A 23,765-nucleotide genomic window follows, 5' to 3' on the forward strand; every position below is an offset into this window, starting at 1 on the left:
AGCGCTCATTATTACCGGTACGACCTCTTATGAGTACAGTAAACCATCGATTAATGATTGTAATCGATGAAGCAGAGTCCCGGTAACACTTTTGAGTCATGGCTCAGTTTGGACGGTATTTTTTCGTCAAATAAGTGATAAATCAACATACGAACTCGCTTTGAATCCATTGTTTATAAAGATCACAAAAGTAGCGTCACTTCAAGCACTGTAACTCGGATTTAAGTTTCTAGAAGAGGTAACTTTACATCCTCAAACACAAGGAACATGCTAGGGTAAGAAAATCGCTATGAAAATCAACAATAGGTGCAAAACTATGAAGGATGAAAGAAAACAATTGAATACAATATAACAGAAAACGTAAATAACGAAAAGCTCTATTAATGCTTATCCATAGGTCATTCTGAATTCCGTATGAAGCTATAATTTTCAATTATGTGGATATTCTAAAGGTGACCTTACCAATATCGCAATTATTAAAATATTTCAAAATAAAATACCCAATAAATAAATTTATGATGACCATTCTATCATCATGTAAACGACGAAATGACCCAATTTTTTATTATTAGCACATAATGAGAAGACCGAAGTGAATTGAGCTCTCAGAATTGTTACAATGTTAGTCCTTAGTGACTAAAACCTTGTCATTATCAGAGTTGTTACAATACTAGTACTAGTGACTAAAAACTGGGAGCGGTACGATAAAGAGGTAGAAGTTTTAGAAAAAATGAAAAGTTTATAGTGCCTTGAACAACTGTAATATACTATTATTATTTAAGGCAAAGTTCCTACAAACAATTTTCAAAAAATCGAATTTTTTTTTTCAAAAATTGCTAGAAAATACTCTTAGAATTAGTCCCGAAGGCACGCGCGATATTCAAATAAGTAATGAAGAGCCTTGTTGTTCTATGAATCGTGGACAGGAGTCTGTTCATTGATCTGTTTTTGAAAACAACGCATCGTCTTTAGGTAATGAGTTTTTAGTCATCGCAGTCACAGGGATCGTCTTTATATTTCTTCAAACTACTTTTCTTCTTGTCAGTTTTATCGGATTTTGGTGTACATTTGCTACTTTTTAAACGTTTACCAACCTTGTATCTGTACAAAGATTTTCTTTCTTTATCCTTAAATAATATAGATTTTGTCCTTAAGATTCATTTGGAATTGCGTCACTATAAACTTGCCAAAACAGGACATCGTGGTATAGACATCCATTGGGAGATGTTATATAAATTTGCCTTTTAAGGTTTGCACCGTGAGAATTCTTCATCCTTAGTTGAATTAGTTATGCTGGTAGCATCCTTGTGTAAATATTAACAAAAATGTCCAATTTATTCAAAGTGTCTTCAGCTTACTCAGGAGACAGAGAAAACAGGTAAGATTTCCCATTTTTTATATTGGCAAAGTTTGGGCAATTAGATTTATAGTTTCCTTGTGGATTAAAATCAATTTCACATACATAGAGGGGAGTATTATCCAAAAACTGGTATGTTACACATCTTTCAAAATTTTTAACTTGTTTTGCACAAATTTTGGGCAATGAGATATAGTTTTGTCGTGGATTAAAATCAGTTTCACATACATCGAGGGGAGCTTTATCCAAAATAGGCTTTTCTCGAAACCACGTTTTTTGCAACTAAGTGTCCCTCGTATTTCGAAACTATTGCAGTTATCAACAAAAACCAAACGGCACTGTTTAGATGTCTCTCTATGGTCGGCACTACAACCAAAAATATTCATCGTTATTTAAAAAAAGTTATAAAAAAGGTTAAAAAAATACAAAAGTCCGCCGTTTTGTTTTTTTTTTTTTTCGGTGAAAATGTTTCATTGTAGTACCGACCATAGCCAATTCGCGACAGAATACGAAACCATTTTGTTTTTTGCTTTCAAATGATTCGTTTTCAAGAAATAAGCTCATCAACAAATTGGACGAGTTTAAAAAGCCATTTTCAAAGCCGCCATTTTGAAAAAAAAAAAACTTTTTTCAAGTAGATGTATAAACATCAATTATTATATTGTACTTTATAATAGAAGAATACAATTAGAAATAAAACTTATTTTGTGTAAATTCAAAAATTATAATTATTTTACCGCAATGGGAGAATAATTTCTGAATTACCTTAGTGAAAAAATGTATAATTTATCACACTTTTTCCTGATTTCGTTAATGATCGTTTTCACGAATAATATATGCTTAAATTATTCCGCATTTACCGTATCGCAAATGTCAATGTATTGTAATGTAGATAGAATACTGGTAAATATATTTTGAACACATATAATTAGTGTAGAAATTAACATTTTCTAGCTTTTACTAATGTTAATAATCATTGATAACTTTTTTACCTAAACATTAATTTATAACTTTTTACCTAAACATTAATTTATAACTTTTTTACCTAAACATTAATTTTTTTAGCGAGACAAAACAAAAGACGATTTACAGATATGATATCGGACAAGTAGAAAAAAGCCGTAAAATATCTTTCGAATGTTAACGATAACTGGTTCACATGCATCCATTCTCTTTTCTTCCACGAAGGAAATTATTTCGTCTTTAAGATTCCAAACGCGATCAAAAACTCGTATCTGCACTTAGCCATTTTACTTAGTCTAGTAAATTACATCAGAATATTCAGACTGCAATGAATCAAGAAACTTTTGAATTTATTTATGATTGAGAGCTCGAGAACGAATGCTAATTAACAAGCTTAATAACAACATCAAGCACATCTTTCACGTTTAGAGCAGATTTATACAGGGCTTCTTGTGCAAGACACAATGAAGAAATACTACTTCAATCCCAAGAAATGATTCCTTAAACATGTCTAGGAAACCAGATTTTGGCCCTGTCATATTTGGTGCTCCATCAGTAGTAATGCTACAAATATTGCTCAGAGGTACTTTCAAAGATGTCCTTAACTCTTCACATTATTCAGAATACTGCATTACGAATATGCCTTGGAGCTTTCAGATCCAGTCCCGCCGAAAGCCTTCGCTGTGAAATAGGGGAACTCCCCCTTTCGCTTCGCAGGCAAGAACTTCTTCTGACATACTTTGCTAGAGTGTCTTCAAATTAAAACAACCCTATATATAAGCTAATTTACAAATCCTATAATTGTGAGAATAACAGTAAATACCAGACATCACCCCAAATTTTACTTCCCCTTTCACGACCTGTTGATTTTTAAATAACAGATACTCATATACTGCCATCAACTCCTCCTTTGATTAATAACATACCAAAAATTACTCTTTCGCTTAATAATTATCACAAAAATGAAACCAACAGCCAAATGTAGAGGCAATATTTCCTAGAGCTGGTCAACACAAACTCATATGACGAGATTCTCTACACAGATGAATCTAAAACTGAGACAGGTGTCGGATATTCTGTAACAACTTCAAATAGTATCATTCAGAAGTCCTGCCTTCCATCATTCACCTCTATCCATACAGGAGAGCTGTACGCCATCGTATAAGTATTAAAATTCTTATTAACCAAACTCTGCAATATGTACAGATTTGATGTCATCGATCGACTCGATTAAAAATATGTATTTCGAACATCCATTAGTTCATGCCATACATGAAGCAACAAATTGTCTCCCTTCTTCTAAAAAAACAACATTAATCTGGATTCCTTCACACGTTGGCATTTTAGGTAATGAGACTGCTGATACTGCTGCAAAAGAAGCAATTAGAACCAAATCAGACATCAAATCTGTTCAACTAGCATCAGATCTAAAACCACTTTTCAGGTCCCAAATCAAAAAGTCCTGGCAAAACCAATGGATGAATTCATCGTCGAAATTACACAAAATACAACCTACCATCGAAACCTATCAGCTACCTAACTTAAGTAGAAGAGACAAATTAATCTTTCGCAGACTAAGGATTGGTTACACACGGCTGACACATGGACACCTGATGGCTTCAGAGAAATCACCTGTTTGTGAAAAGTGTAGTGAATCATTAACCGTTCAACATATTTTTACACAGTGTGTCAAATATGAGCAAGAACAAAAAAAATACTCTATGCAAGGTCTTACAAATGTGATCCTCAACCAATTAGAACTTGTTCAGAATATATTAGATTTCCTTCGAGAAACGAACTTGTATTATAAAATTTAGTGTTTTTTTACTTTCTCCTTTCTTTCTCTCCATTTTTATTGATTGTGGTAGAGTATTGCATGTGAGTTTCGTAATAAAGTCTGTATATCTGGTTGGGGATCTTCCTCAACTTCCTTTCCGGTAGACCATGTCTTCTCTTGTGAGTATTTTCGAACTAATTCTTCTACGAACGTGGCTGAATAACTTGAATATACTGAGACTTAATATACCCGGGTAAAATACTAGATCTATCAAGTGTTGGTGGATAACTTATGTATAGCAGATGCGCTGAAGTACCGACGACATTATTAATAGTTGTTAATGCAAGATGTACAATAAGTCAATAATTGGCTGCAGAACGACCGGTGAAGAAGAAGAAAAAATGGCTTAAATGGACGCCCACAAAGATCGAGATCCCTAAAAATCATCATATCATCATAATATTAGGAGAGTTACAGGTTGTCTATAATTTCTTACATGCCACAGGCGAAAATTAGCTTGATCGTAGCTATGGTTAGACAATTACTTCTGTTTGGAACTAAATAACCCTTGTATATTGACGTAAATGCCTTGTTCTTCAAAGGACTACAATGTTCTTCAAAGGAGATACAAATCACTTTTTTTCTTATTTTACATAATATTCCTATAACACAAAAAACTTACCTTCGGGATCCAACAATCTTGTTACTCCATATTCTCTTTCGGCAATGAAGAATGCAGTCTCCATTCTTTCTCTTGGCCTTTGCTGCCTAGCCTTTCCAAAATCGATCAAATCCGGTCTGTTTCTGTGTATGATCGACGAGAAGGCCAAACCGTCTCGCCATGACTTCGTGAAATCGGTCACGTTGACACCTGGGTAGCGGTGGGTGGTTCGCTTCGCCCATCTGAGGAGGTAGTCCTTGGCTGAAACGTTGGGTTCCTGACCAACGACTATATCCGAAATCTGCAAAGAAAATAAAAAGTTAATAAAATTTAATTTTATAGTAAATGGGGAATTTACACTAGCACAAACTAGTGGAGGGACGCGAGCTCTGGGTGTAACTGCAACACCTTACAAAAAACAGTTAGAAATTCAACAAACTCCAAAAACAAGTAAACATATAAACAATAAACAGCAACAAGGAAATTAAGAAAAAGGAAAACGAAAACAAGAAGAAAAGCAGCGGAGGAAAATTTAAAAAATACAAACTATAAATGTGACACTGGCAACGAAAATAGTTGCCTTTTTGTGGGAAAACTACAAGGAAGACTGGTAGATGCGGAACATGTAATAGATGAGTAGGTACATGAAGTTTTTGACAATATAATTGATGTTAACTCTTATTACTGCGATAACTGTCAAAATATTAAGTGTTGTTTAATGTAATATAGAATTATTACAATTTTATTTTACAAGTCTAACGTTTTCTCTCATTTTATCAAATTTTATGATAAAAACAGTAAAATCCAAATTATAGATACGAAAAAAAATCTATATAAAAGGCGAAAGTAAAAATTAGACACAAGTTTTTAATGAAAATTATTATTTTTTAATAAGAGAAGTAGATGAGTCAAAAAATTAATATCTTGTTATGGAACACATCGTAATTTCTTCTTAAGGGGTCCAAATTACATGGCTTTACCTGATTATGAATACACAACTTGAAGTATTTTATTTTACAATAATTCATAAAATTATAATATATTTTATAGTTTTTACAACAACAATAAGACATTTCATACAGAGACATCACACGATTAATTTTTATATATAATGTAACAATAAAACACTGAAAACTTTGTTTTCAAAACTTCCACAAATTTTTATTTTAAATTCTTATCACTACAGCTGTTTCGGCTGATTGTCTTTCTCAAGTGATCTGTTTTTGGCATGGGTTTACACTTTATAGTCTCTAATGAAATAAGTTGAGGAGGGGAGAACTGTTTGTCTCAAGCTGGTCATTCAGAATTATATCTGTGTTTTTTAATTTGTTGATTTCCATAGATTCTAACAAAGATAGCTTAAGGCCTTTATTTTGAATGTGTAGAATTTTAAAATCGTCATCAAAAGAATGATTATGATCTAGAAGGTGAAGTGCGTATGTAGAATCTGTTTTTCTACTATTGAAAGCCCTTTTATGTTCTGCTATTCGTTTATTAAAATTTCTACCTGTTTGACCAATGTAAGTTTTTGGGCAGTCGCCACATTTAAGTTTGTACACACCACTGTGTAAGTGTTTTTTATGTTGGCTCTTATTGTTTTTAATATATTTGCCTAGGTTGTTATTTGTTCTGAAAGCTGGTGTTATTCCTTTCTTTTTTATGTGTTTGGCTATTTTTGTTGATATTTTGCCTGTATATGTAATGGAGCAGAAGGTACTGGGTTTTTTCTCTGGTGGTGGAAATACTAAGTTCAGGGCTTTCTTATGTAGTAACACCAGCTTTCAGAACAAATAACAACCTAGGCAAATATATTAAAAACAATAAGAGCCAACATAAAAAACACTTACACAGTGGTGTGTACAAACTTAAATGTGGCGACTGCCCAAAAACTTACATTGGTCAAACAGGTAGAAATTTTAATAAACGAATAGCAGAACATAAAAGGGCTTTCAATAGTAGAAAAACAGAGTCTACATACGCACTTCACCTTCTAGATCATAATCATTCTTTTGATGACGAATTTAAAATTCTACACATTCAAAATAAAGGCCTTAAGCTATCTTTGTTAGAATCTATGGAAATCAACAAATTAAAAAACACAGATATAATTCTGAATGACCAGCTTGAGACAAACAGTTCTCCCCTCCTCAACTTATTTCATTAGAGACTATAAAGTGTAAACCCATGCCAAAAACAGATCACTTGAGAAAGGCAATCAGCCGAAACAGCTGTAGTGATAAGAATTTAAAATAAAAATTTGTGGAAGTTTTGAAAACAAAGTTTTCAGTGTTTTATTGTTACATAAAATGAATTTCCATCAAGTAACGGTCGAATCCATCAATTATTTTATATATAAGTTTATATACTACATACATATGTATTATGAGAAACCAAAGAGTTGAAATTTGATGAGTAAGTATATTTTAATAATTGTATAAATAATAAATTTTGTGCACCGATGTACAATATTTCCACATTATTCAAAGTTTCGTGTCCGAGTAATATCTTGTCCTTAAGTGACAGTTTTCTCGGTGACCACAATCGATAAAATGTATGTAGGACAGAAATGCGTCTCTACTTGTTTATACACAATTTACATTGTCTCCACGCATTGACATTGGCACACTTCGTAGCTCATTCATTTCATTTCAGGGTTAAAGGTAGAGTAGACCCTCCTTAATAGGTAACTTGACTCTCGATTTTTTTGTATATTTACAACTTTTTTATGGCAGGTATGTTTGGAACATCTGGTAGCTGGATTCCAAGAATAAATCTGGTTATTGTAACGTAATTAATAAATGTTCAATTTTTTCAAGCTGTGTGGAGATTCCAAATAAGAAAGTTTTTAATTGGGTATTGTCTTTTAAGTGACAAATGTATGTGTTTGATGTTAGCGCGTTTAATTTGCTGTGATTGCAAACACAAACACCTGTATACTAAATAACAATTAATTGTGCAACGTTCTATTGTATACGTCAAAAAATATATGGGCATAAAACTTTTACACAACTCAAATACGTATTATATGAGATGCACAGTGAGGTGGTGGAGAAAAAATTCAAACTACTAGTTTGATTTGTAAAATTTTTCCATAATTTATTACTGATATATGAACTACAAAGTTTTTTATTGAAATCTGGAATGAAGGGTTGGATAAAAAAAAATGATCCACCATTTTGAATCATTCAAAATGGTGGATTAGCAAAATTTTGCTGAAAAACAGCGTGGTGTAAGCATAATCGCCGATCCCATAACGCACGGCATAGGAAACTAAATACGAACCTCCGATTGGTCTTAATTTAATTATCATTTACGAGTCACCCTAACCTGAAAATTTTACGTTTTGTTTTGTTTATTTTCTATTTATATTGAAATATAGTGCGTCTAGAAAGTATCCGGAATTTTATATTTTTCCTAATTTTAATAGATTTCCTTTTTGTAACATTTTAAGACAAAACTAATGCATCAAGTAGGTTGTGTCGATAATAGGTTATGGACAAAATCGCATGACAACACCATCTGCCAAATATTGTTGTTAGTAAACAGACTTAAGATTTGTGAAATAATGTCGCAAGTAAAAAAAAAGAAAAGTGGTGGAATATTTGTATAGAAAGGGTGTCCGAAACGTTAAAAAATTAGTGCATTTGACTGAACTCGGAAAAAGTGCAGTGTATGAGACAATAAAGAGGATAAAAAATGGCATAGATATGAGACATAGACCAGTTTCTCGTAGACCGCGTAAGATTCGCGGAAACAATTTAAATGCTTTAGTGGCTTTAGGACGTCAAAATCCGCGCCTAGGGTTTCGAAAATTAGCGAACAGATTTGGAAATTAACGAAGAATAAAAGTGTGCCCAGAAAATGTCCGCATGTCACTGAAAAAGCAAGGCTACATATCAAGCAATCCAAAAAAATCCCTACAATGACACCTCTGCAAAGGCAACGAAGAATAGATTTTTGTCAACGTTTTCGAGAAGATAATTTTAATAATGTCTTTATATCTTGATGACAGTTGTTTCCAGCTTGGTGCAAGTCCTATCAAGAGAAAATGTTACCGTTCAAATTTCCAAATTTCCCACTAAAATAATGGTTTGGGAGCAATATCTTAGCGTGGTGCTACACCTCTCTGTATAGTTAATGGTACTGTTGATAGTGCGAAATATTGTGGCATCCTAAATGGTTTTCTTCTTGAAACGTTTTATATCCAGAGGGGTGGCGTTTTCAGCAAGATAATGCAAGATGCCATACTTCTGCTTATACTTAAGCTTGCATGCAAGAACACGAATTGGCAACAATTCTGTGGCCAGCAGCATCTCCACATCTTAGCCCCATTGAAAACATATGGGGACTGATGAAGATTGAAGTGGAACGAGCAGCGCCATGAGATAAAGAAGGTTTGATTCGGTCAGTTTTACAGGCCTGGAACACCATTACCGAAAATTATGGCCTTGACCTAGTTTCGGGAGTACCTGGACGTTTAGTTAAGTGTTTAGATTTAAATGGAGGTTGTATAAGTAAATGAAATGAAATATTTGTTGAAATTTTATATTTCAAGTGATAGAAATATATACCGTAAAATTGTAATTCTGCTTTCTTTTTTCCGGATACTAGACGGACTATAGTATTCAGAATTTTAAAAACCTCTGCACTAAATAGAACATTGGCTTTTAATCTTACACAATTAGAGAATGTTATCATAACTCATTATGAATTGTACTTGAAACAAAGAGAAACAGATTTTAGCAGTGGAAGATATTCTAGATCTCTCCTTACAAAATGCTTCGATTTAAAAGTAGGAATGACTTTTCTGTAATTTGATATATAACCAGACATATATAATTTTGAAATGATGAAAGATCTGGACGTAGAAGCTGGAAAGATAGGCCTTAATATGAATTACAGCAAGACCAAAATCATAACAAATACAGATGAAGACATCACAATGAGGATCGGACAAGATGAAACAGAACAAGTTCAGGATTATATATATATATATATATATATATATATATATATATATATATATATATATATATATATATACATCTGGGTCAAACTATAAATTTTAACAAAGAAAACCAAACAGCAGGGATAAAAAGACGAGTTAGACTGGTATGGGCGGCATTTGGCAAACTAAGCTACATTCTTAAAAACAAAAGATATCCACAGCATCTTAAGACCAAAGTATACAATCAATGCGTACTCCCTGTACTCACGTATGGGTCCCAAACGTGGACATTTACAAAAGCAAACATGGACAAAATCATAAAAACCCAAAGAGCAATGGAAAGAAAAATGTTGCACATAAGACTAATGGATAAAAAGAGAAACGAGTGGATAAGAGAGAAAACAAAAGTGAGGGATGTTAGATAAAAAGTTGCAAAATTGAAATGGAGATTTGCAGGACACAATATAAGACAAAAAGAAGACTGATGGAACAAAATTCTTATAAGTTGGAGACCGTGGGATTATAAACGAAGCAGAGAAAGGCCCCAAATGAGATGGGCAGATGATATCAAGAAGCACGTGGGCTCTAGGTGGATGACTATAGCGACAGACAGAGAAGAATGGAAAAGGATTGGGGAGACCTATGTAAGATGTACCGAAAGGCTAATTAGATAGATAGATAGACATATATAAAATTAAAAGTTTACAGGAAGAGCAAACAGTAGATATCATTAGAGGAGTATGTATCTGTATCCAAACGTTTATCTGTCGTAATATTCTCTCTTGAAAATAATATAAAAACTGCATAGAATTTGGTGTGTATAATTACCAAGAGGGATACGCTATATATAGCTTATGGTATTCGGCCACCACCAGAATGATTTTGATAATTGGAAAAGAGTTTAGACAGCAACATGCAAACACTTCCAGAAATATATGGACACAAAAATATATGTATCTCTTGCGGAAGACCATGGAAACGATGCTGATTCTGAAGAATCTAAAACTCTTTCTGACAAAGAATTAACCGAGTTAGAAGCTCGTAGACTAAAAAAAAATTGAATGTTATTCAATGCGGCTAGTTTTGCAAACCCCGAGACAGGTTTGGTTTCTGCTTTCCACACTTTTGGAAGTTACACGGGAGTAGAGCAAAAAAATGTTACAGTGAAAGTTACAGTTAACTTGATATGTACTAAATCCCGCAAGTCTCATCAAATAAAAATTGAAGTATAACCAACTGCTATTGGACGTCGAAAGTATAGTTTGCCAGGAAAACTAAAAGTAAGTGTTGGTCGACCAGCAGGATCTCGACTTGCCATAAAGGCTTTACGGCTACACAACTATACCACTTTCGGACATATACCCTCTAGGAAAAGACAGGCTCCTCATATTTTGGAAAGTTGTGTATATGGTAATAAATCATTGGGTATGATACAACTAGCAAAAATGTAACTCAAATATAAATTTTCACTACACCTAAATAAAAACAATATTTAAATTGAGTTTTATTTTTTCGCTAGTTAGTATCAATATAGAATTAAATTCTTTTAATTTTTAAACGGGGTGCTTAATATATTCCTTTTATTTGCAGTGTAGCACTGTTAGTACTGTAGGCATCAGACTTGGGATTTGAGCAATTCTATGCTCCTTTTTTTATCAAACTAAAGATGCAAAAATCTAAAAATTTCCCAGCCCTCTTCAGTTTTGCTAACCGGGCGATTTTTTTTTTTGTTCTTGGTGTTGGTTTCACTTTTTTTCTAACTTTCAAAAAAACTTTAAAAATTTATATAGTTTTCCAGTCAAATCCAGTGGTTAAGATACCTATAGTTTTCCAAATTTAATATTTTTCGGTATAACAGAATGTATAAACTAAAAAAAAATTATTACACATTACACATGATTAGTCTCGAGTTAGTAATAGACAGTTTGTTAAACAATGATCATAGTATTCCCCTCAAACTGCCCCGTTTATCAAAAAATATCGTATTTGGAAAAAGTCTACCCCATACCACTGAATTCTACGTAAAAAACTGTATAACAAGAGGATTTTAAACAAATTTCCATTATAAATCTAGAAACGACTTACTGTGGCGTAGCCTAATTGTATTTGACGCCAAATCATAATTTCCCCTTGTTATCTTTATCACCAATTCCAGGGCAGTATTTACTTGCCCTTTCTGTATGTAGTGGGATCGGCGAACATGCGTGCTGTAACGTTACGTTACTGTTTGGGTTTTGTCTTAATAATTTCCTTAAATATTAATTTACTCTTTACGCCAGTTTGGTAGGCAATCCACAATTAAACTGAGCCACAGATTGAATGCAGGTTATTTTAAATGTTAATTTTATTTTTCATTAACTCAAAAATAAAGCTGATTATTACTGCCTTTTCTTTTGAAAAAAGTAAAATAGAATTCTAAGACTTCAATAAAAGGTAACCATAAATTACTAAACAAACATTATACAGGATGATGTTTGAGTATTATTCAAAACAACTTGTACCTTCTGAAATTCCGGAAATAGGCAAAAAGGTTCTACTATTTAAAATAACACGAGCATAATATTTATAAATTAAATAGAGTATTTTGTAAGTTACATTTTTTCTTAAATCTGTGGTTCAATTTGCCAAATTTTTAATTCATAGTCAAATTTGATTTTTAATTAAAAATTAAGTAATCGCGTAGAGAAAAAAATAAATCTCCAAAGAGAAATGGTTACAAGAAAAATGTCAAGAGATAGAAGAGCTAGAACGAAGACACGATAGTTTTAATATGCATAAAGAATCAAGGAGTTTACTTATACTTACAAGAAAAACAGTTTGGTAGGTTAATAGACGAGAACAACAAACTTATTGTAGATAAAGAAGAACAGTTGCAGACTCGGGCAAATTACATAAAAGATTTGTTTACGGATTATCGTCATATTTCTACGAACACTCTTGATCTGAATAGACCAAAAATATTGAAAAGTGAGGTGATAAAAGCTATAGATCAAACGAAAGATGGGAAAGCAACAGGATGCGATGAAATACCCGTCAAATTTTTAAAAGTTTTTATTTAACGAGAACAACCTGAATGTAGTATTGGAACTGTTTAATAAGATATACGATACTGATCAAATTCCATCGGACTGGTTGAAATCTACATTTGTGCCTCTTCCCAAGAAATCGAATTCTAAGACGTGTAGTGAATATCGCCTTATAAGTTTAATGAGTCACACCCTTAAAGTATTCTTGCGTATTATCCATTCCAGAATACGAGCAAAATTAGAACACAGCATAAGTAAAACACAGTTCGGTTTTAGATGCGGTTTTGGAACTCGAGAGCCGCTCTTTGCAATACAAGTCTTGATTCAAAAATGTCTGGATCAACAGAAAGATGTTTACGCCTGTTTTATTGACTATGAGAAAGCATTCGATACTATCAAACATGACAAACTCATAGAACTATTACATCTTACAGGACTTGACACTAAGGACATCCAGATTATAAAAAATCTATATTGGAATCAAACAGTCCACATGAAGAATGGACATATGGTGAGTGAAAACGTAACCATTTCGAGAGGGGTTAGACAGGGCTGTATTCTTTCGCCACTGCTTTTCAACCTGTACATGGAACAAATATTTCTAGAGGCACTGGAAGAGTACAACGAGGGCATCAAGATTAATGGCGTACCAATAAGTAATTTTCGATATGCAGATGATACTGTTATACTGGCCGATAACATCGAAGATTTACAGATGATGCTACATAGAGTTAATACAACTGGCAACCAATTTGGACTGAAGATCAATAGAAAGAAAACTAAATTTATGGTGAGCAGTAAAAAGAACATTCAACATATCGACCTGAATATTGAAGCCGAACGTATTGACAGAGTACACCGATTTAAATATCTGGGATATACAGTAAATGATGTGCGACCCAGATGTAGAGATTAAGATCCGAATTGAAATAGCAAGATCCAAATTCATCAAAATGAGAAAGCTCTTAAGCAACCGCCACCTAAGCGTTAACCTCCGATGGCGCGCCACGAAATGCTCTCTACGCTACTTTACTGAGTTGAAGGGTGGACGTTAACAGCAGCAACTATAAAGAAGTTAGCGGCTCTAGAAATGTGGCTGTATCGACGCATACTGAGAATACCTTGGACAGACAGAGTGACCAACACAGAGGTATTAAGATGAATGGGTAAAGAAGTGGAATTGTTAACAACTGTTAAAAGGAGGAAAGCGTCATACCTGGGATATGTGTTCCGTAATGATAAGTACAGTCTGCTACAGCTTATCGTGGAAGGCAAGATTGAAGGTAGAAGAGGTCTGGGCAGAAAGAAGAAATCCTGACTGAAAAACTTGAGAGAATGGTTTCAAATACCAGAAGCTGCGAACATAATACATGCGGCACAAAACAGAGAAACCTATCGTTTGATGGTCGCCAACCTTCGGTAGAAGACGGCACATAAAGAAGAAGAATTAGGTGGTACTAGCGTACCGTTTGACCAACAGATGAGATACATCGAACTTACCGTTCAAAAGTTATGGCGAATAGAAATTTCAGTCAAAATTCACAACTCACCCTGTATATTATTAAATAATTGGGGTAGACACTTTTTAATTGTTATTCCCCAGAAGGTCCTCTATGGGAAGTAGAAGTATGTAAAGTTATATATATATATATATATATATATATATATATATATATATATATATATATATATATATATATATATATATATATAGATAAACCATTGCAGATATTTTTAATATTAATGTGGAATTGTTTTTAAATTAACACCACGAATAGAACCGTACATGTAAAAGACAAGTTGTATAATTATGACGTAATACTATCTGTATTATTCACTACTACCAAACATTATAAAGCGTGTAAACATTGTCAATGTTTACATATTATACAGTGCAAATAAAAATACGAGCGTGAAAAAAGTTATAGGACACGATTCCCATTTGGCTAATAAATAATAATATTTTTAACTGATAATTAAATCATAGATAGCTATCTAATGATATGAGCAAATATGGATATAAATACAGGAATAGTAAATAGAGATGTTTAAAATATTAAGAGCTTGGAGAACCAGCTGATTTGTACATGGAACAAATTATACAAGATTTGGAAATGCAGATAGTGTAGTTTTATGACAGAAGAATACAAACATTTTTATAGAGGACGCTTCGCAGTAAAAAAACATAAGTTTACTTTACCATACAAAAAATTTAGATGACGAAATTCGTCATCTGATTAACTACTGGTTTTAGTACCTTTTAGCAATATCCCGACGTGAGCATTTCTACAATGCACTGTTGCCGATTGAAATGGAAACACAATAACCTAATCTAAAATTCTTCATGATAAGTTACTCCATTATTAAAAAGGATGTATTGCGAGGACAAACCAAGATATTTTAATAACTTGGATGCAAGGTAGTCAAACATCCAAATGGTTAAACAACTAGTAATGTTTTGGGTGTTTTGTTATCAGTAGTAATATCCCTAGGACATTGATAACAGACGAGATAATTTCATGACAATCGAAAGCTCGTTCCTCAGCCTTCGGCTTCGTGCTGTTACCAAGCAACGAGCTTGAGAAATTTGTCATGAAATTATGAGGCATTCATCAATGTCCGAGGGATATTCGGCGGATAATTTTTCGAAAAAAAAAATCATAACTCAACATAACGAAACATTTATTTATTAAAAGTACAGTTAGTGAAAGTACAATTATTAAAATTTAAGTTAACATTAGATTCGTTGCTGTTCTCTACTATAGAAGATCTATTACCACGCATAATATTTATAATCTTGTTGTGGTGTTCTTGATCCGAAACGTGACATTTTGAAATTTATTTGGATGAAGTTGTCAAACTCGATCGTGTTGTCATAGGGATTGAAAATTGCACTGAATGCAATTATCAGTCTAATGTTGACATGATTGGGTGAAATTGTTCCACATGACACAAAATGACGAAATTTGAATGGTTGTTAGAACAGTCGAAAAATTATCAAAATAAGAAAATTTCGCGAGGTTTCGGCGATTGTAAAATAACTGTAAAACTTCTAGAATCTTATCTTCTAAGAAGGAACAAAATAGAGGAGATGTAGTATTTTATATTAAATACGTATAAAATTCTACAAGCAAGTAGTAGCCTTATTGAATACCTTTGCTTACAACTATTCTAAAGTAATAAATCATATTGATTCTGTGTTTTACAAAGATCACCTAAAATTAATGCTGGGCGTTTTTTGATGAGTTTGAGATAGAGATGAGCGGGTGAATGGTTTTCCACTTCCGCTTACGGTTACTGAATTTCACTCACGTACGTTTCTAAATTAGGTCCAGCTCACGAGACACGTGATTTACGAGCCACGTAGACAGACATGACATGCCCATGCCCCGGACTGTACATTTCCTGAAATGAAACTCACCTGGAGCTTTTTCGGATATTTTATGCAAATGTTACTAAATGCCACAAAATAACAATTTTTTGAAAAATATTTTGTTTACAGATGAGTCCTCCTTTACAATTCACAAGAAACATAATTCATCCGCTGTACGTTATTGGTCTCAGGACAATAAGCATTTGAGTGTGTCTGTGCGTACGCAGTATCTACAAAAGTTGAATGCTTGGACTAGAATTTTGGGAGACCATATTATTGGTCCTTTTTTCATTAAAAGCAATTTAAACGCAGTCAAATACCTCCAATTACTGCCAAATCAAATTATTCCTGCACTTCAACGTCTTCAAATTAACTTCAACGAAATTTGGTTTCAACAAGACAGTTGTCCTGCACATAATGCAAAAGCCGTTAGAGCTGAACGTGTCACTAGTACAGACGGTACAATAAAATGGCCCCCTCGGTCACCCAACTTAGCTCCTCTAGATTTATATTTTTGGGAATGCTGAAAACGAAATTGTACAGGCATGAGTTCGAGCGAGCCACCAACTTGGAGGAACTGAAGGAAAAGATAATCCAACTTAGCCAAAACATATCGGCAGATGAACTCAACGCCATGAGAAATGCGTTGTACAATAGATTTGGTTACTGTTCGTTACAATTTGGTGGTCTGTTTGAACATTTAATTACCTAAGAATTTTATTTGGTTTTGAATTTCTAATTGTTTGGAATTATTTTTAATTTAAACAGTAGTGTTGTAAATATTTTTCATTTGATTTCATTTTTATAGAACTAATTTTTATTTTCACACCTACCTCCAAAAAATCTAAACGAAAATATGGTTTCAAATATGTTATTTAAAAAATACCAAATAATATCTTATTTTTAATAAAAAGAAGTAATTTTTCGTCCAGTTTAAATTTAATATAATACACCTACTCTTTCCTAATGCTTTACTAGTACTGTCTTAATTTATTATGCTTTATGAAAGAGCAACCCACGAACCCATGCAATAGGCATGGCATACCAAACTAGTTCTGTTCTGCTCGTTACCACAGTATTAAAATCAAAGTGTCGTTACTTTGACCACCCGACGGTGCCAAATAACTTTGTATGAAGCTTTTTTATTGTGGCGTCATAATGCAGTTTATTATTTTTATTGGGAATAAGGCACAATGTGATTTTAAAATAAGCTTATTTTGATGTTTAGATTTCCAATTCGGAAATCGTACTTAAAATAAGAAACATTAACACATAATTCGTCCAAATTTGATTTGATCTGGGATGATTTTCTTTCAAATTATCCAAAAAATGGTCATAATTAGGCCGCAAATAAAAAAATTATCTAAGTAAAAAATATATTTAAAAACATTTTAAAGCTGGCGTTTTTTATGCACTGGATCTATCTATAATCTGTCAGCCACATTAAGGTTACCTTTTTATTAACCGTCCGTTTCTTAAGAAATTGTTTGCAGTCAAAACTAGTTTTGCTTTCATGAGAAAAGTGGCTTGGAAGGTGTGAAAGAATATAGATCTTTGTCTATATAGAGCATTTTCGTATAGAAGATAGTTTGGGCATTCTCTAGATTTTGAGAGCATGACATTTTCTCTCGTTACACTCACTCCAGGTTTATTTCATCTTCAGCAGGTGTTTCATGATTTTCAATAACCACTAATCTGCGCGAGCTCATAACTTCATTAGATTTTTTAGACATCCTTAATAACAGACTCAAAATATTATGAGTGAAATAATGAATTACTTTCACAAGTTACACTTACTCGTTTAAAACCAAATTGTAAAACAGCAGACCTTTCTGTTTTTTAAATGTCTTTATTTGTTCTTCCTCGTAAGTCGTGTCGAATTTTAATTCATATAACTGTACTTTTGCCGTATCGTCAATAGTCAATACAATAATTAGTTCTGCCGAAGTGAGTATGAATCGCAATTGAAATTTCTATAAATACGCCTTAAATTGCATTGGTATGCCGTAAATCTTTTAAAAAGCAATAGATCGTGAGTGTCACTCCACGACGACCTTTGAATCGAAACTCGCAAAATGGTTAATTTCAAGAGAATATACGAATATTATTAGAAATCTACAGAAGTATGTTATTATATGTAGTTATAAAAATTCTATAGAGGGTATCTACAAACTTGTCTAACAATAAGCTGCCACGTTATAATATAAAGAGGGTAGGGCTGAAATTAAGTTTTTATTTATTCTGGATTTCACGTAAACCTTGTATGAAGTGCTTTAAAGATGGAGGCTCCACATAGGTATAAATTAAATATCTTCAATTGTTGTCTTGATGTTTTTTTCCTTTTTTGTATTGCATTGTACAACAACTAAGATGGTAGTATATTAATTGCAAAGGAGGCAGTTGTTTTTCAGAACCTGGACAGTATGGAATCACAAAAATTGGAAAATAGAAAAAAAAGTCTACTGTTAAGTGATTTATGTTAAGTTGGGTTTGGCATTTCAGCATGAATAGACTTGCCGCCTCCAACAACGCTTCCAAATTGTACAAATTTATTTTGAAAATTCTGGTTCTGTTCGAAATACGTATTACGCACTACGTCCATTTTATGGTCAACATAATAGTCCATCAGAGCAAGTATTTCGATTAACTATGGAACGTTTTTGCACCACGTTAATTTAAATGAAGAGCGTTATTCCAAAACTTACCAAGGCCAAATTTGTGATTTTTCAGTACGTTCGAATTTCTGCTGCTATTGATTCGCATTTGGTAGAGAACAGATTTTTTGCAGATTTATTAATCATAACCTTCTAATTAACCACTGTTAATAAAATTTAGGTTTTGTTTGTTTTTGTCTTTAGAATAAAATAAAAAAAATTATATAACATTCGAAAGTTAAATTAAGTCCATGGACTTAAGGTACATTTGAAAAATTATTAAGAGATTTAGTTAACTAAAACAACAAAACGCCTGATGAGATGTTACGTACTTTCTGTGCTGTTCTACGGAATGGAGTCATGGACGTTGAAAAAGATTGATACCAAAAAATTAGAGGCATTTGAACTGTGGATGTATCGCAGAATCCTGAGAATATCATGGCCGAGAGAGTCACAAATGTCGAGGTCTTGAGAAGAATGAATAAAGAAAAGGAAGTCATACTTACGATCAAAAAACGAAAACTGAAATACTTGGGACACATTACAAGAGGCGAAAGATATGAATTGCTTCGAATAATTATGCAAGGGAAAATAGCAGGAAAAAGGTCCATAGGAAGAAGACGAAACTCCTGGCTAAAGAATCTACGGGAATGGTATAGCTGTAGCAGCAACGAATTGTTTCGGTCAGCAGTTTCGAAAATACGTATAGTCCTGATGATCGCCAACCTTCGGAACGAAGATGGCACTTGAAGAAGAAAACAACAAAAAAAAACGAATACACTATGAATTACACTAAAGAAATACTTCCTCATTGTCCACGACTTCTTCCGCAACGTCTTCATTGACATTGCCAACATTCTGCAGTGCACGTTCGTAGAACATCTTTTCCTCATCGGTTAACTTGACAAATTTTAAAAGATATCTGACATTTGCGCTTTTGACAGCACTAATTTTGTTAACAGCTGGTAACAATGTGGCTGTTTCTAAAGTACGTGAAATATTAACACTGTTTCTTTTCAATACATTGTGTGAACATGCATTACCGGTGTAAGTGTTTTGCACAAAAACTGTTTTTTTTTCTTTGTGATAATTAAAGATTCGTTGCTCAGTTAACTTAAACGCAAACTTTTTTGTTTAACATTTTGCAGGCCAAAACTTTGTAGTGTTTAATAACCCATTGTTGACCATTTTGCAACACTTTGCAATTTTTATCAAAAATATTGTAATAACCTTGAGGACTCGAAATTTGTTCTTGTTTCCTGATTATTTTTTCAGATCGTCCAAAGACGGGATCAACCGGCATAAAACTATGTCCTCTTATTGAAAATATGTGCTGAGTTTCGTTAAACACGCTATTTTGTACATAACATAATAGCGTAAATATAACTGCAGAATTTTTATTTTGACCAGGACAAGAATTAGAATATAGTTTTAAGATTTGAGGTCTTTCATCTGGGTTTAAAGGAAGGTACTTTGCTTCTAATGAATGAAGAAATTGCACGTCTTGCCACAGTAGTCTGTTCCACTTCATTGAAAGGTCCTAAAACAGTTGCTGTTTTGTATTGAACGCAATATTTTGTTGTAAAATGCATCTGCCCAATATGCCCCATACATACTTTACTGGGTTTAAATCTGGTGATTGTGCAGGCCATGGTAAAACCTCAATTTCATTATCTTCGAGCAATGTTCGCTCGACCTTGGCAGTATGTGGACGCGCATTATTGTGCAATAATTGAAATTGGGGATCAGCTTGTTGTGCAAAGAGTAGAACAATAGGTTCGAAAATAATATCGCAGTAGTCTGTTGCATTTAAAAACCGTTCAGTATTGCCAGATCGTCTCCAAATTCTCGTCTGTCTTGTCCCAAAGTAGAGGCTCATTCACGTCTAACCCAAACTGCGTGTTCTTGTGCCCACTAAAGTCGATAAGCGCGATTTCCTCTGGATAGCACAGGCACTCTCACAGATCTACAAGCTTTTAACCCTACTTCATGCAGTCTATTTCTAGTGGTTTGCCGGCTTACAAACACCTAATAGGTCTCTTGCAGTCTCATTTGTAATTGTGAGGCAGCTACAATGCAATCTCGCAAAGTCTGAAACCTAATAAAACGGTCTTCATTCTGGTTAGTTATGCTTGTCCAGCCTTTATGACGTTCAGCAACATCACCAGCTTCTTGGCACCTTAACCACAAACGATTAATGGCACTTCTATTCGTGTGGAAGACCTCAGCAGCGTCTCTTTGACTTTCCTCTTGATACCTCTCCATTATTGGCAATTGTAAAACTAAATCAAAATCCTCATCTTCTTCTTATTACGATGCCTATCCGTTCCGGATGTTGGCGATCAACATGGCTATCCTAACTTTGCTTGCTGCTATTCTGAATAGTCCGGTTGTCGATGTATTAAACCACTTTCTCAGGTTTTGAAGCCAAGATATTCTTCTTCTCCCTGGTCCTCTCTTTCCAAATACCTTGCCCTGAAGAATGAGTTGCAACAAGCCGTATCTCTGTTTATTCCTCATAACATGGCCTAGATATTCTAGTTTGCGCTCTTTGATGGTGTTAATAATCTCGCATTCCTTGCCTATTCTACGTAGGACCTCAACATTAGTCACACGATCCACCCATGAAATTCTTAAAATACGTCTGTAACACCACATCTCGAATGCCTCGAGTTTTCTTAAAGAAGCTTCGGAAAGTGTCGAGGCCTCTACTCCGTATAATAACGTAGAAAATACATAGCATCTAATGAGAGAGATTTTGGTAGCAAGTGGTAAATCGTGACTTGCTAAACGCCGATCTCGCTTTTCCTATGCGTTGTTTTATTTCACTGGAGTGATCCCATTGGCTGTTAATGTTGGTACCAATGTATGTGTAGCTGTCCACTCTGTCAATTGGATGTTGGTTAACCAAAAGCTGTGTATTTAATATTTCGCGCTTACTGACTACCATGTACTTTGTTTTCTTCGTATTAAGATCAAGTCCGTGTTCTCTACTTATATCTGATATACGCGACATTATTCTTTGCAAACCGTCCAGACTATCTGCAAAAACTACTGCGTCGTAGGCATATCTAATGTTGTTTAGACGTATTCCGTTGACTAATACGCCTTCTTGTAGTTCGCCTAGCGCTTGCTCGAAGATATATTCAGAGTATATATTAACACCGGGGACAGAATGCATCCTTGCCTCACTCCTCTAGCTATGGAGACTGCCTCTGTCAATTGGTCATCCACTTTAATATTGGCTGTTTGGTTGTAATATAAATTATAGATGATTCTTAAGTCCCTATCATCTAACCCCACTTCTTTCAAGATGTTTATAAGTTTATCATGCTTTACTCTATCAAATGCCTTTTTGTAGTCGATAAAACAAGTATACACATCACAGTTTACATCCCTGCATCTTTGCATAAGCAATTGGACAGCGAATAGAGCCTCTTGGGTGCCTAAGGAATCGCGGAATCCAAACTGCGTCCATGATACTTGTTCTTCGCATTTTTTATATATTCTGCCGTGTATCACTTTCAAGAACGTATCATTCATAGACCTCTAAAATCAAGTACCAATAAAGAAATATTATTTTTTATCTTATAGACAAAAAACGCATATTGAAGTTTTGTTAAATTTTTTATAGTTATTCTTATCAGTATTAAATGTCCCTTAGATTATTTTGATGTGTGTATATACAAACCATTTATTTTTAATATTATTTGTTAAAATTAGGAGTATTATAACAGTTTTGGCGCCACAATTCTTTCGTCACAGTGAAATCGTAAAATAGCTTTCAGTCATAAAAGGACATCGCAGATAAAGATCTGGTACAAAGTCAGTTAGAATTAACGCACAATTTTGCAAACATAAATAAATAAATGATTATTCTAACTATATATGATTTAATAATACGTACCTATATAATGTATTAATAGGATTTTTATTTATGTGTTCGACTGATTTGGTCATGCTCATGAAAGGTTTCTCTTATTATTTAACAAGTTTTTTAAGATCGATTATATCAGAATATATTATTTTGATTATGTGTAATTTATTTTTAATTTCAGTGATATCACCAATACTTTTTCAGACTGTAGAAGATGTAACTAAACAATTAAGATATGGACGAAAATATTTTAAAACCAACTGTCAATATTTAACAATTTAGATCTATTAATAGATAATATTTGTCAATTTTTATAAGAAAAATAAAACCAAAGTTAAAAAATGATAAGAATATAAAGCTTGTGAAGGTTTACAGACGATAAGAAATTATAGGATAAATCTTAGTCAACTTAGGGCCCTCGTAAAGTTCTCAAAGCAGTGCGTAGAGAGTTTACGAAAGTGGCCAAGGAAACACGTGATAAACTTCCATTTGGTAAACCTATGCTTTGGAGAGGCCTCAGAAATCATTCAAATTGTTGTAACTTTTGTACAGTGAAAACGACAGAACACAACAAAAGTTATACGCCCAGTGCCTCATTCAGCCGAAACCTCAGTACGTTTTCAATTAATTACTTCTTCTTTATGTGCCGTCTTCTACCGAAGGTTGGCGACCATCAAACGATAGGTTTCTCTGTTTTGTGCCGCATGTATTATGTTCGCAACTTCTGGTATTTGAAACCATTCTCTCAAGTTTCTCAGCCAGGATTTCTTCTTTCTGCCCAAACCTCTTCTACCTTCAATCTTGCCTTCCACGATAAGCTGTAGCAGACTATACTTATCATTACGGAACACATGGTCTAGGTATGACGCTTTCCTCCTTTTAACAGTTATTAACAATTCCACCTGGTTACCTATTCGTCTTAATAACTCTGTGTTGGTCACTCTCTCTGTCCAAGGTATTCTCAGTATGCGTCGATACAGCCACATTTCTCGAGCCGCTAACTTCTTTATAGTTGCTGCTGTTAACATCCACCCTTCAACTTCGTAAAGTAGCGTAGAGAGTACGTAGCATTTCGTGGCGCGCCATCGGAGGTTAACGCTTAGGTGGCGGTTGCTTTAGAGCTTTCTAA

General features: G+C 33.8%; 1 protein-coding gene across 35 annotated transcripts in view; it reads right to left on the reverse strand.

Annotated features, from left to right (window-relative positions):
• shot (dystonin-like protein short stop) overlaps positions 1-23,765 on the reverse strand; it is a 733,882-nt gene that overhangs the window by 225,577 nt on the left and 484,540 nt on the right. For all 35 annotated transcript variants that reach the window (XM_072531672.1, XM_072531664.1, XM_072531657.1 and 32 more), the window contains one exon: positions 4,780-5,059. In XM_072531672.1, the coding sequence (XP_072387773.1) occupies positions 4,780-5,059 (280 nt within the window). The remainder of the gene's footprint in view (positions 1-4,779; positions 5,060-23,765) is intronic.

The sequence above is a fragment of the Diabrotica undecimpunctata genome, chromosome 5, assembly GCF_040954645.1.
Source record: "Diabrotica undecimpunctata isolate CICGRU chromosome 5, icDiaUnde3, whole genome shotgun sequence".
Lineage (NCBI taxonomy): Eukaryota > Metazoa > Arthropoda > Insecta > Coleoptera > Chrysomelidae > Diabrotica > Diabrotica undecimpunctata.